Source organism: Aotus nancymaae, unplaced genomic scaffold, assembly GCF_030222135.1.
Source record: "Aotus nancymaae isolate 86718 unplaced genomic scaffold, 86718_ANA_hifiasm-v0.15.2.pri h1tg000097l, whole genome shotgun sequence".
NCBI classification, from domain to species: Eukaryota; Metazoa; Chordata; class Mammalia; order Primates; family Aotidae; genus Aotus; species Aotus nancymaae.
In genome coordinates, this window is record NW_026988512.1 from 1,430,791 (window position 1) to 1,446,074 (window position 15,284).

General features: G+C 50.1%; 1 protein-coding gene across 2 annotated transcripts in view; it reads right to left on the reverse strand.

Annotated features, from left to right (window-relative positions):
* Positions 1 to 15,284, reverse strand: part of ANK1 (ankyrin 1) — a 244,079-nt gene that overhangs the window by 14,712 nt on the left and 214,083 nt on the right. For both annotated transcript variants that reach the window (XM_064370007.1, XM_064370006.1), the window contains exons 39-40: positions 5,077 to 5,635; positions 463 to 745 (exon numbers count right to left, since the gene is read on the reverse strand). In XM_064370007.1, the coding sequence (XP_064226077.1) occupies positions 463 to 745; positions 5,077 to 5,635 (842 nt within the window). The remainder of the gene's footprint in view (positions 1 to 462; positions 746 to 5,076; positions 5,636 to 15,284) is intronic.

Genomic DNA, 15,284 nt, shown 5'->3' on the forward strand with positions numbered 1-15,284 from the left:
TCACTCCCTCTTTAACAAAGGGGCCCTGAGGTGCTGGGAAGAGAGCGTCTTGGGCACGTGCACAGGCCACGGAAGGATGAGAGTAAGCCCCACACCCAGTGCTCGGCTCCTGGCCCTTCCTAAAACGCGACAGAACAAGAAAACCAACACAAGCCACAACTCTGAAGTCAGCCAGACCTAGCTCAGAGCCCACTTCTGAAACTGCGGCTTAGAGCAAGTTGCTCAGCCACTCTGATCAGCAGCTGCCCAGCGGGTACAGATGCCTTAGCAGGCATCCAGAAGGCAGAAAGGTGGGCCATGACCTTGGATCTTGACTTCTAGAGAAAGAGAAGCACCACCACAAGTGTTAAAGGAAGAAATGTGCTTAGCTCAGGGCTTGAGTGCATGAGACGCAGCCTGGAGCCCCGGCCCCTTCCGATGCTGGGAACGAACAGCGGCTTGCAGCGCGCCTCGGGCTCTCACCCGCACCACCCAGGCGAAGAAGCTCTCAACCCCCCGCACCTGCTCTCCGTGGGCTTGCTGCCTCCGGGAGCTCTCGGCCTTGGGCTGCTCTGTCCGCGTGTGCTCGCTCACCGACACCAGGACCTTCTCGTACTCCTGAGACCCGCTGGGCTCCAGTCCTTTGGCCGTGGTGCTCGTTCTCTGGAATGAGTGTGGGCCTTGTGTGACCTCCTCTCGCCAGGAACCTTGTGTAGCATCTTGCAGGTATGAGACAATGGAGCCATCTGCATCCCAGTCCTGCAGTCTGGGGTCCAGGAGAGGCGGCAGATGGCCGGCCAGGGAGAGAGAAAGGACACCTGGTCACCCACCGGTCTCATTCCTTTTAGACACTCTCCCCTCTGGAGCTCTGGCTCATCAAGGACACAGACCGTCCTCCCATCCCTCCAAATGTCAGGAGCATGTGAGCACATCGCCCACCTGACTGCTGTGGTTCAGAGGGGCACATGTGGCCCCCTCATGCTGTCCAGGTGGAGAGGCCACTGGTCCCTCCCTGTGGGTTAACGGCTCTCCCTTGGGGCTCCCAGGGCACTCGGCTCGCCCTGATGGTCCAAGCACTGGGGCCTCCATACTCTCTTCTCACATCCTTGAGCTCTGCCACCACCCCATTCTGCTCTCCAGGCCCTTCCCACTCAGCAGTCCTCATCTGATAAGGTGGTCATTCTCTCCCGCTCCAGACATATTCTCCCGTGGCTCCTGGAAGGTACTGGCCTGGCGCCTGCCCCCGACTTCGTCTCTGGCCAGTCTTGCTCTGTATCCTCTGCTGGTTCCTCCTAACTTTCCTGACTTCTGAACCTTGGAGCACCCAGGGGTTCAGTTCTCAGACCTCACCACTACCCACATCCGCTTCCTAAGCAAGCTCATTCATTCCGTGCCCCCAAATACCATCTCTATGCCCAGAGTGCCTGGACGTGTGTCTCTAGCTCAGCTCTTCTCCTCGAACTACAGATGCATGCACCCCGCTGCCTCCTCCACATCTCTACTTTGCTGTTGTTGTTTTCTGAGACAGGGCTTCACTCTGTCACCCAGTCTGGAGTGCAGTGGTGCAATCACAGCTCACTGCAGCTCCGCACTCCTGGGCTCAAGCAATCCTCCTGCCTCAGCCACTTGAGCAGCCGGGACTGCAGGCGCACACCACCACATCCAGCTATTTAAAAAATTTTGTAGAGACGCGGTCTGGCTCACATGTCTACTTTGGATCTCTACTGGGCCTCTCCAGGACAGCACAATCCAAGCCACACTCAGGATCTCCCCGCAAGCCTGTCCACCCCATCCCACTGCCATCGATGGTCTCTTCATCCTCACAGCGGGCAGGTGGAGGACACCACTGCCCTCCTTGACCCCTCTCTTCCTCTCTTACCCCGAGTTGTATTTGTCAGCAGATGCCTCTGAAATATGTCCTCCACCCACCCCGCTCTTAGCACGGCCACCGCTGCTGTCCCAGCCCACACGCTCATAGCCCATTCCTCCCAAAGCACCTCCTGTTTCTCCGCCGGGGCACGCCAGTCTCCTCTCAAGCCAGGTGCAACTTACCCTGCTCACCCTCCCCTCCCCAGCTGCATGGGCTTGGTCACTCTGTAAGGGCACGTGCCAAGCACGGTCTCCTTCGAGGGGCTAGGCCTTCTGTGGGGCGTCCTCCCTGAGATGTCTCACGCTCACCCTCAATTCTCTGAGGTCTCTCAGCTGGCACTCATGCAGGCCTCCCCGGCCGCCCATCTGTAATTCCAGCCGGCCTTCTCTCCACGCACACACCTTCTCTGCTTGACTTTCCTTTTTAGCACTTATTATCTAGAATTTCTGTTTTAATGACTTCTAATTTTACTCACTTTATCTTGTTTCTTGCTAGTTTCCCTGCTAGAACCATGTTTCTTGCAGGTAGAGTTTTTTTTCCTGTTTCATTCAATGCCAGCACCCAGGCACTCTTTACAGGCGCCTGGCACACAGTAGGCACTCAATAAATATTGCTGAGTAAGGGGAGGAAATTCATCTGTCCCCATTAGAAGGCTGACCAAGGTCACGGCGCCAGGAAATAACACAATAGACCTAGAGCCCAGGCCTTCCTGTCCCGTTAGCAACCCTGCTGTGGTAATGCAGCGCCAGCGTGCAGCCCCCACGGGTGCGCAATAAATGCCTGATGAAGGAATGGCCGTCCCAGGAAGGCGCCTCTTGCCAGGGAAGGCCACTATTTCACTTTAAACTGGCCTAAGCTCCATCTGTTCAGTCCTCCCCGTGAATCCAAGGATTTGTTTAGGAAAGAAATGAAGTCTTTTCTGTCTCAACTTCCAAACTACTTCCTTTCCCCTTCTGTTGAGTATTGGGGCCACACTGCACAGATCCGGCGGGATGGCCCCAGCAGCCTGGGCCTCAGCGTGGGACTGAGGGGCCAGGAGGGCAAGGAGAGGACACGAGAACAGCCTTCCTTGATCTGGCCAGTCCTGAGCTCCTTGGGGTGGGGGCCTGGAACCGCCTCCTGGGGACACAAGAACCGTGTCCTTACTTTAGGGAAAACGTGGCAAGCCAGGTGACCTGGAGGGAAGGGGATTCCTCTGTCACCCACCTCCTGTGCCAGCCCCAGGGGACAACGTGAGCCCCATCTCCTGTCTGTGTCATCTCTCTCTGCAACTGCAAGGCCTGGCTTGCCTTGACATCCTTCCCTGCACCCAGTGGAGAGGCATGCTGTAGGCCCTGACCCAGATGGGATTATGAGAGCTCCAAGGTGAGCCGGCCCTGGGCGCACACTCGCGGTGTCTGGGAAACCCATCACTTTCTCCTGACCTGCCCATGCGGCTTTTCTGTTGCAGCACAGGGCGGGGCCTTCTCAGCAAGGGAAGCTTGGGGAGGAGAGCACCCAACTGCTCTACAGCTGAAAGCTCTGTCCTGCCCCAGATAAGCCCACCAGCCTCTCCTTCAAAGGGGATAAGTGGGGAGGGCACCGTTATCAGCTCCGTCACATGCAGGCTGTGTGACTGCACACAAATAACTTCCCTGGGTACTGGTGCTTCTAAATATGGCCTTCAACTAAATATGGCCTTCAACAGGAAGCAGGCACGGGGAGAGGAGCTCAGAAAACCAGCTCCAGCAGCATGCTGAGACAGTCCCCCCAGCCTCATGACTGCTCTCCTAAGTGAGCCCTCCCAGTACCCTGATGTCCCTAAGCAAGCCCTTCCTGTGCCCTGTGGCCTTAAGTGAGCCCTCCCAGTGCCCTATGTCCCTAAGCAAGCCCTCCTGGTACCCTGATGTCCCTAAGCAAGCCCTCCCGGCACCCTACGTCCCTAAGCGAGCCCTCCCGGCGCCCTGTGTCCCTAAGCGAGCCCTCCCGGCGCCCTAGTCCCTAAGCGAGCCCTCCCGGCGCCCTAGTCCCTAAGCGAGCCCTCCCGGCACCCTAGGTCCCTAAGCGATCCCTCCCGGCGCCCTATGTCCCTAAGCGAGCCCTCCCGGCGCGCTACGTCCCTAAGCGAGCCCTCCCGGCGCCCTGTGTCGCTAAGCGAGCCCTCCCGGCGCCCTGTGTCCCTAAGCGAGCCCTCCCGGCGCCCTAGTCCCTAAGCGAGCCCTCCCAGCACGCTACGTCCCTAAGCGAGCCCTCCCGGTACCCTACGTCCCTAAGCGAGCCCTCCTGGCGCCCTAGTCCCTAAGTGAGCCCTCCCAGCGCCCTACGTCCCTAAGCAAGCCCTTCCGAGCCCTCCCGGCACCCTACATCCCTAAGCGAGCCCTCCCGGCGCCCTAGTCCCTAAGCGAGCCCTCCCGGCGCCCTAGTCCCTAAGCGAGCCCTCCCGGCGCCCTGTGTCCCTAAGCGAGCACTCCTGGTGCCCTAGTCCCTAAGCGAGCCCTCCCGGCGCCCTACGTCCCTAAGCGAGCCCTCCTGGCACCCTGTGTCCCTAAGCGAGCCCTCCCGTTGCCCTAGTCCCTAAGCGAGCCCTCCCGGCACCCTACGTCCCTAAGCGAGCCCTCCTGGCACCCTGTGTCCCTAAGCGAGCCCTCCCGGCGCCCTAGTCCCTAAGTGAGCCCTCCCGGCGCCCTACGTCCCTAAGCGAGCCCTCCCGGCGCCCTGTGTCCCTAAGCGAGCACTCCCGGCGCCCTAGTCCCTAAGCGAGCCCTCCCGGTGCCCTGTGTCCCTTAAGCGAGCCCTCCCGGGGCCCTGTGTCACTAAGCGAGCCCTCCCGGGGCCCTGTGTCCCTAAGCGAGCCCTCCCGGCGCCCTAGTCCCTAAGCGAGCCCTCCCGGCGCCCTGTGTCCCTAAGCGAGCCCTCCCAGCACCCTAATTTTCCTAAGTGAGCCCTCCCCATGCCCTCATGACCCTAAGTGAGCCCTCCCAGTTCCCTAGTGTCTGCATGTGTGCTCTCTCAGTGCTCCTGGGGTCTCTCCTGCTGGGCATACCTGGTGGGGTGCTGGGAAAGCCCTGGCTTTTGTAGATGGTAGCTACGCTCCTATATTTTGCAGCTGCCCAACTGAATGTATAGTTCAGGGCAACTAGAACCCAGGTCCGGGTTGGCATCAACACCTGTGTCCTCACTGCAAGGCACAATCTTACCCAGGAGCCCAGAAGACACAAAGGAACCCCACTCCCGCAGCCAGCTCTTACCTGTCCTGACTCCTCTCCGTCACCCGACTCACGGTGGGGGAGTGTGTGATTCGGGCTTGCACCCTCTGCTGGCCTGAAACAAGAGACACTTCATTCTCTGAGTCCTGCCCTGCACCTGTTGCGTCATCCTGCCTGTTAGAACCTGGCAGCTTCTCTTCTGACCTCTGACCTTCCTCCTGTTCAAGCAAATCGATAAGGCCATTTGTGGCATCTGAATCCACTGTGTCGTCCTCCACAAGTTCCAGAGAGCCCAGTTCAGGGGCCCGCGGTTCCTCCGAGAGCGCCCCCTCCAACTTCCACTCGTGACCTGTGGCGTCAGAGTCCTCGGCCTTGCTGCACTCCAGAGAGGAGTCCTCAGCAGTGACCAGGGAGGGTGTGAGGCCCGCGGACCACACCTGCATGTCAGACATCTCCAGCATGGTGTCATGCTCCGTGGCCGCCAAGGGGATGGCGTCTAGGACAGCCACCTCGTTCCAGTACTGGTCTGCACGTAGCGGAGAGGAAAGCGCGCAGCCCAGGGAGGCAGGGGACAGCAGCTCGTCCTGCAGCGAGGAGTAACCTGGATGGGCAGACAGAGGGCAACATGCTCCAGCAGCGATTCCAGTCCCACGTGCTCACGTGCAGGTCCACGCACACGCACACGCAGGCATGGCCACAGAGGTACATGCATATTTGGGGTAGAGTCGGGGGTTTCCAAGCTCCAAGCCCAATGCTCACGCCTTGTGGCTGCTGCCTGGGCATCCGGGCAAGAGAAGCAAGGCTCTGAATTGGGTGGGGGCAGCCAGGGCGTGAGGCAGAGAAGGGGGAGCTCCCTGTTGGATGGCGAAGAGGACACAGGACTATTTCTTATCCAGTTCAGAGCACTAGATAAAGAAGCCTTTATCCAAAGGACTTGTGCTCCAATCTCTCACTCATCCCAGTAAAGCTCCACTTCTCCATGGCTGGGCAGAAATAGACGTTGCACCTCGCACAAAACTTCATTTTAGCTCAGTTCTTAAGTTCTCAGTTAGGGATGTACCTTAAAGGGAAGGAAAGTCCACCCAGAACCAGGGGTAGTAACCAGGCGGCCCTTGAGGAGCCTACTGGGGTACACCAAACACCCATAGACCTCTGTGCAGCAGTCATTGGGAAACAGTCTTCTGGTGTGGCCAGGTGTCACTTCCTCAAGTAGCCTGCTGGTTCCAGAAACTCTGAATGATCTAAAGTGCCACAGGGGAGGGCTCTTACGGCTCAAAAGGGGCAAGGTCAGAAGGCACCATGAGACACCAGGTCCACCCTCCCCAAAGCCCTGCATCCATGAGCCCTGAGCTATTTGTGCCAGATGCAGGTCAGCCCTGACCTGGTGGGAAGGGAGCCAGCTCGCTCAGGCCCTAAGTGCACGGCTGATAGTCGCCATGGCCTGTCCATCTGCTGTTCCCTGATGCCTGGCTGGGACGGGGGTCCCTGATTGTGTTCTGGTTGGCTTTGGCACTGGCTCTCTGATGTTCAGAAGTGACTGTGACACTGAGTGAGTGGCATGCACGCACGTGGGCATTTGTGGGGATGTCAGCGCTCCATCCGGGGCTTCTCAGCCCTCCTCTGGCCGGGAGCGGGGACCTCTGCTACAGGAGAAAGAGGTCTCTGATGCCCCATTCAGAACAGTTGCTTCTGTGGGTGGGAGAAGGGATGAGGAGGCAAGAGTCTCCAATGGGCTTGGCCTGTCTGGGGAACCAGGAAGCAAGTATGTGCTTACAGCAGCTGGAGAGCCCGCAGAGCTGAAGGGGGACCCTGGGGAACTTCCTGACATCCTGAGATGTCCAGACACCCTGAGAGTTCAAACCTAGTCCAAATGCTCTATTCTGCCATTCAGACTCCCCCCGTCCCCACTCACATCCAACTGCCCCTGAGCTGTGTCTTGATTCCAGCCAGGCAGGCTCTTTTCTTGCCCTCTCACCCTCTGCTCAGGCCCTCAGCTCCTGCTCACCTACTCCCCTGCTTTTACATCACTAGCTCCATTTATTCTCGTCCACTCGCTGTACAACCAAAATACAGATGTGATTACATGCCGGGCACTGTGCTAGGGGAATGGGGATGACAAACCTCAAACACACACACACACACACACACACACCCCACACACAAATGCACACATACACCCACTCACACACAAATACACACACAAATACACATCTACTCACACCCACCCACACACAAATATACCCACACTCACACAAATTACACACCCTCTCACCCACTCACACACCCAACACACATACACACATACACTCACACACAAATACACACAAATACACATCCACTCACACGCACACACTCATACCCATATTCACACCCACCCACACACAAATACACACACTCACTCACAATCACCCACTCTCACACACACAATCACCCACTCACACACACCCACACAAATACACACATACACACACCACACACACAAATACACACATACACCCACTCACACACACACAAATACACATCCACTCCCACCCACACACAAATACACCCACTCACACAAATACACACACCCACTCACAATCACCCACTCACATACACACCCCACACAAATACATACACACACAAATACACACAAATACACATCCACTCACACGCACACACTCATACCCATATTCACACCCACCCACACAAATACACACACCCACTCACAATCACCCACTCTCACACACACAATCACCCACTCTCACACACACCCACTCACAATCACCCACTCACACACCCCACACACAAATACACACAACACACACACAAATACACAAATACACATCCACTCACACACACACTCACAATCACCCACTCACACATACACACTCACAATCACACACACACACTCTCTCACACACAGATGGGACAGCTTTTTGTCTCATGGCATTTCCCCAGCTTCAGCTCCTGTTGCTCCCCTGCCTCTGAGGCTGTCGTAGGCCCCTTGCGAAGGCAGTTCATGGAAATGCAAACCCTTGAGGACAGGGCGGATGTCTGCCTCCCTCTCTGCACCCTTCCCTACAACAGGATTGGGCCTCCACTCGTCCCATCACCACAGCAGAGCTCTCCAGGTATGTGAGAGGACCCAGCAGCCGGAACAGAAAGACCTCAGGCTCATTTAGTGGAACCGCAATTGCTATCATGTACCTGTGTGTTCAACGTGCCCGGAGCCATGCTGTGCGCTCCGCATGCATTCTCTTAATCGCCCCAGGAAAGTTTTCTTCCCTACAAGTCTATGTGGTTCCAGGTCCCAAATGAGCAGGGAGGATGAGCCCATGAAGGTGGGGTGGCTGGGAGCAGGGCTGCATGGTGGCAGAGACTGAGGGAAACCCCTTTTAGCTCTGGTCAAACTAGGAAGAACAGGAGGAGGGAGTGGGAAGGGTAGGTGAAATGGATAGGTCACATCTTACCATGCCATGGCCTTCGAACCCTTAACAGAAATCCCTCCAGATATACAAAAGCAGGACATTTTAGGGTCAAGTGATGATTACTTTTCCTATTACTCATTCGAGCACTTTATATTATTTACGTCACTTACTGAGCTTTTTTTTTTTTTTTTTTAAGCCAGAGTCTTGCTGTGTCGTCCAGGCTGGAGCACAGCAGTGCAATCTTGGCTCACTGTAACTTCTGCCTTCCAGATGCAAGTGATTCTCCTGCCTCAGTCTCCCCACTGGGAATAGTTAAGATTACACATATGTGCCATCATGCCTGGCCAATTTTTATATTTTTAGTAGAGACGGCGTTTCACCCTGTCGGCCAGGCTAGTCTCGAACTGCTGACCTCAAGTGATCTGCCTGCCTCAGCCTCCCAACGTGCTGGGATTATAGGCTTGAGCCACTGGCCCCGACCACTGAGCGTATTTTTAGTGCAAAACATATCTAATGTCTTATCTTTAATTGCCACAACAACCCTACAAGGAAAAGAATATGGTTCCTACTTTACAGATTAGGACACTAGAGGTTTAGCAACTCGCAAAAGGCCACACGGCTAGTAAGTCTGGTCTTTTCCAAAGACTTTGCCATTAATCTCTTTTAGAAATAGTTTTGTTGAGGTATGGTTGACATTCAGTAAATGCGTATCTTTAGAGGGGGTGAACTGGTACATTGTGATACGTGTGCACACCCATGAAGCCATCACCTCAAAGAAGAGAAAGGACGTTTGTCACCCCAGAATGGTCTTCTCATGCTTCTTTGTAATCTCTCCCTCCCCCTTCCCTCCCCACTCCAAACCATTCCCAGGTGACCACCGATCTGCTTTTTGTCATTATACGTCAGTTTGCCTTTCTCAGGATTTACATAAATGGACTCATACAGCATGCACTCTCTCTCTCTTTTTTTTTTTTGGCCTGGCGTCTTTCACTCAATATAATCATTTGGGTTTCATCCATGCTGATGCATGTATCAGTAATTTTTTTCTGTTGCTAAGCCACAGCCCATTAGATGGCTATACCACAGTTTGTAAATCTATTTACCTGCTAATGGACATTTGGGTTGCTTCCAGTTTGTGGCTATTACACATAAAGCTGCTAGTCTGTATGAACATAATGCTTTCTTTTCTCCTGGGTAAATACTTAGGAACGGAACGACTCAATCGTGCAGTAGGCATCTGTTTAACTTTGTAAGAAATGATCAAGTGGGTGCACCATTTTGCATTCCGACCAGTGGTGCATGAGAGTTCCAGTTCCCCATGTCCTCACCGACACTTGGTATGGCCAGCCTTTTGAGTTGCAGCCATTCTTTTAGGTGTGCAGTGGCACCCCCTTGTAGTTTTAATTTGTATTTCCCTAATGACTAATGATGTCGAGCATATTCTCATGTGATTATTTGCCATGTGTATATATTCTGGGAGAAATGCCTGTTGGAATCTTTTGTCCAATTTAATAATGGAATTGTTTTCTTATTATTATGTTTTGAGAGTTCTTTATGTATTCTAATGCTATAGCAGATGATTATTTGCCAATATTTTCTCCCACTCTGTGGCTCATCTTTCCATTTTCCTAACAGTGTATTTTGAAGAGCAGAAGTTTTGATTTTGATGAAGCCCAACTCGACAATTTTTTCTTTTATGGATTGTGCTTTCGGTGTTGTATGTGAGAAATCTTTGCCTTAACCAAGATCTTTAAGGTTTCTTTCTTTTGTTTTCTTCTAAAAGTTTTACGGTTTCAGATATTACATTTAATCTATGACCCATTTAGAGTTGATTTGTGTATACAAGGTAAGAATCCAAGTTCATTGTAGTTTCGATTTTTTGCATAAATGTTCATAAATGATATTGGTCTGCAGTTTTCTTGTTAAATGTCTTTTTCCCTAACATTAGAGTAATGCTGGCCTCATAAACTTAGTTGAGAAGTAATGTCTCATTTTCAGTTTCTAAACAAATCGTTTCTTCCTTAAATGTTTGGTAGAATTCACCAGTGAAGCCGTCTGGGGGTGGACTTTTCTTTGTAGGAATGTTCCAAACCGTACATTTAATGTCTTTCATTTATATGGGGCTATATCTATTTCTTCCTAAGTGAGCTTTGATAGTTTGTGTCTTTCATGGAATTTGTTGATTTCACCTGTTTTCCAATTTATTGGCATAAAATTATCATAATATACCTTTATTGTCCTTTCTATAGAATCTGTAAATCTTCCGTAGCTAGTATACATTCCTTATATATAACTGATATTGGTAATCTGCAGGTCTTTTCTTTTTTATAATCAGTCTGGCTAGAGGTTTATTAATTTTATTGATGTTTTCCAATCACCAGCTTTTGGTTTCATTAAATTTCTCCACGTTTTTCTGCTTTCTGTGTCACTGATTTCCACTCTGATCTTTATTATTTCCTCTATTTTATGATTTTGGGTTTAATTTGGTCTTCTTTTTCTAATTGCTTAAGGTAGAAGCTGAGGTCACTTGAGAACTTTTTTCTTTTCCAGTGTAGACAGTTAGTACTTAAATTTTTCCCTAAGTACGGTTTTAGCGGAGTCCCATAAGTTTTGACATCTTGTGTTTTTATTTTCGTTCAGCTCAAAATATTTTCCAATTTCCCTTTTCCTTTCTTCTTTTACCTATGGGTGACTTAAAAGTATATTATTTAATTTCTAAATATTTGGGATTTTCTAGACATTCTGCTATCAATTTCTAATTTAATTGCATTGTGGTCAGAGAACATACTTTATATGATTAAAATCCTTTCAGAGTTAGTGAGACTTGTTTCATCTATTTTGTTTGGCTATTAGCTATAATTCTTTATTATTTTAGTGGTTGCTTTAGGGTTCACGGTATATATACGTAATCTATTGTAGTCTACCTTGAGATGATACTATCCCACTTGGCATATAGTATAGAACATTACAAGAGTATATGCCATTTTCTCCTCTGACTTTTGTACTAATGTTGTCATACATTTTACTTTTTTTTTTTTTTTTTGAGACGGAGTTTCGCTCTTGTTACCCAGGCTGGAGTGCAATGGCGCGATCTCGGCTCACCACAGCCTCCGCCTCCTGGGTTCAGGCAATTCTCCTGCCTCAGCCTCCTGAGTAGCTGGGATTACAGGCACGCGCCACCATGCCCAGCTAATTTTTTGTATTTTTAGTAGAGACGGGGTTTCACCATGTTGACCAGGATGGTCTCGATCTCTTGACCTCGTGATCCACCCACCTCGGCCTCCCAAAGTACTGGGATTACAGGCGTGAGCCACCGCGCCCGGCCATACATTTTACTTTTATATAGGTTATAAACCCAATATTGCATTGTTATTATTTTTGTTTAAATAGTTGGTTACCTTTTAGTGATTTAAATAATGAGAAAATCTTATGTATTTATCCTTGTAATTAATATTGTTGGCATTATTCTTTCCTTCATGTAGATCCATGTGTCTGTCTGGTATCATTTTCCTTTGTCATGACGGCCTTTTTTTAAAAAAAAATTGTAGCATGGCGATGAATTGCTTGCTCCTGGTGATAAATTCTTTCAGCTTTGGCATGTCTGGAAAAGGTCTTATTTTGCTTTCATTTTTGAAGTTATGTTTCCTAGGTATAGAAGTCTAGGTTACTCTGGAGATGTTTCTATTTTCTTTAAAGATGTGGCATACTCTAAAGATGCCCCACCATCTTCTGACTTGTGTTGTTTCTTATTTTTCTTTTTTCTTTGTTTTTTGAGATAGAATTTCGCTCCCGTTACCCAGGCTGGAGTGCAATGGCACAATCTTTGTTCACTGCAACCTCCACCTCCTGGGCTCAAGCAATTATCCTGCCTCAGCCTCCTGAGTAGCTAGTAGTACAGGTGCACACCACCACAGCCGGCTAAGTTTTGTATTTTTTGTAGAGATGGGGTTTTGCCATGTTGCCCAGGCTGGTCTTGAACTCCTGAGCTCAAGTGATCCAGCTGCCTTGGCCTCCCAAAGTGCCAGGATTACAAGTGTGAGCCGCTGTGTCCGGCCTTGGCTTGTGTTGTTTCTAATAAGAAATCTGATGTCAATCTTACTTTGGTTCCCTTGTATATAACACTTTTTCTTTTTTTTGTCCTCTGGTTGCTTTTAAGATTTTCTCTTTACCACTGGTTTTGACCAGTTTGCTAATCATGTGCCTGATAGAGTTGCTCATGTGTTTCCTGTGCGTGGGGTTCATCAAACTTGTTGGATCTATGTCTTCATAATTTTTATCAAATTTGGCAAATTTTTGTCTACATTTCTTTTTCTTTTCTTTTCTTTCCTTCTTTCTTTTTTCTTTTTCTTTTTTTTTTTTTTTTTTGCAGTGGTGTCTCACTCTGTTGCCCAGGCTGGAGTGCAGTAATGCAATCTCGGTTCACTGCAACCTCCATCTCCCAGGTTTAAGCAATTCTCCTGCCTCAGCCTCCCAAATAGCTGAGATCACAGGAGTGCACAACCATGTCTGGCTAACTTTTGCATTTTTTTTTAGTGGAGACAGGGTTTTACTATGTTGACCAGGCTGGTCTCGAACTCCTGACCTCAAGTGATCTGCCCGTCTCAGCGTCCCAAAGTGCTGGGATTATAGGCATAAGCCACTGTTTTCGAATCACCGGGAAAACAGTGGGGCTTGTGCCCAGCCCCATATTTTTTACAATACTTTTTCTTCCTTTTCTGTTGGGAACTGTAGTTTCACATTTTTCTCCAAAACAGATAGAAAATAAAACTGTTTGGAGTTTCTCTTGCTATACTGTCAAGTTCACTAATCTTTTCTTCTGCAGTGTCTAATGTCTAATCCCATCCAGTGTATTCATCCTACATATTATTATTACAGTTTCATCTCTAGGAGATTGGCTTGGGCCTCTAAAAAATATCTTTCATGTCTCTACTTAACTTTTTTGGATATCTGAAATGCAGTTACAATCACTGACTTACTACCTTTGTCAGCTAATTCTTTTTTTCTTTCTTTTGAGATGGAGTCTTGCTTTTGTTGCCCAGGCTGGAGTACAATGGCACTATATGGGCTCACTCCAATCTCTGCCTCCTGAGTTCAAGAAATTCTCCTACTTCAGCCTCCCAAGTAGCTAGGAATGCAGGCAGCCACCACCTCGCCCAGCTAATTTTTTTGTATTTTTAGTAGAGATGGGGTTTCACCATGTTGGCCAGGCTGATCTTGAACTCCTGACCTCAGGTGATCTGCCTGCTTCGGCCTCCCAAAGTGCTGGGATTACAGGTGTGAGCCACAGAGCCCAGCCCTTTGTCTGCTAATTCTAACTCTCTGTCAACTCTGGGTCAGTTTCAGTGGATTGCGTTTTCTCCACATTACGGATCTTGTTTTCCTGCCTCTGTGTGTGTATGGTTACTTTTACTTAGATGCTGGATGTTGCGAATTTTACCTTGTGGAATACCGGATGTTTTAGGAGTCCCGTATGCTTGAATTTTGTTCTGTTATGCAGTTAAGTTACTTGGAAGTAGTTTGATCCTTTTGCATTTTGCTTTCAAAATTTATTAGGCAGGACTGGAGCTTTGGGGGTTACTTTTTCCCCATTTCTGAGAGGAGATCCTTCTTTGTCCCCTGAACAAAGACTATGAGAGATCAATTGGGAACAGCTGCTAATATTCAGCTGAAACTTGTGGGAGATCCTCTGCAGGTCTCCAGAGTGTTCTATCTGTGCAACTGTCTTCTGTCTGGTCCTCTATCTTGAGAACTCAAGCTCCCCTGGTCTCCCTGGATTTTCAAAACAGTAAACTAGACAGCTGTAGGACCCACCTCATTTATTTCCCGTGCTTTGTCCATCAGTGTCTTCTGCTATCTGATTTCCAATGTCTTGAAAACTGTTGTTTCATATATTGTCCATTTTTTTGGTCTGCAGTAGTTTCAAGCAGGAGGGTATATCCAGTCCCTGTTACCCCGTCTTGGCCAGAAGTGGCATGCATCACATCTGACATGGCTCCTTGGATTTGGCTGGAGGAACATTCCATCACTCCTTGGAATTGTGATGAGATTTGAGAACTGGGAGAGGGAAGCTTTGCAGCCACAGAACACCTGAGGTGCGTTCTTCGGTTCCTTTTGTGACTTTTCCACCTTGAGACTTCCATGGCATTCACTTTAATGGAATTTCACCCAAATAAAGATGTATGGGGCCAGGTGCGGTGGCTCACGCCTGTAATCCCAGCATTTTGGGAGGCTGAGGCAGGTGGATCACCTGAGGTACAGAATTCGAGACCAGCCTGGCCAACATGGTGAAACCCCATCTCTACTAAAAATACAAAAATTATCTGGGCGTGGTCATGGGTGCCTACAGTCCCGGCTACTGGGGAGGCTGAGTGTCTGTCTCTCTGGGGGTCTCGTGCAGCCCCACCACACTGGAGCCACCAGCCCCTCCCTCAGTCTAGAGGCCTCCACTTGGGGCTGCATGTTGGAGAAATGGGGTAAAAGGCAGCCACCATACTGGCTGGGGCTGCATACATTCAGGTAGTCCCTGCTCACTCCAGGTCACTGCCCTGGTTCTGTGCTGACCCAAATCGTCCTGCTAGCTTAATGTCAGCAGCAAATGGGACAACAGGGGTCATCAGACAGCCTCGCCCCAGACAAGACCACACTTCGCTAGCCACAGTTGTGAAGAGTTGAGGGAAATAAAGAAGACCTTAGTATGTGTCCAATTTATCGGGTCAAATGGAGCTCACGTGGGTGTGAGCTGACCATGTCTCCTCTCATAAGGGAAATCTGTTTTATTTTCAGAAAGATGCTATTTTATTTTGGCTCTATAGGCCATGCTTTCTTTACGTCTATTCCTGG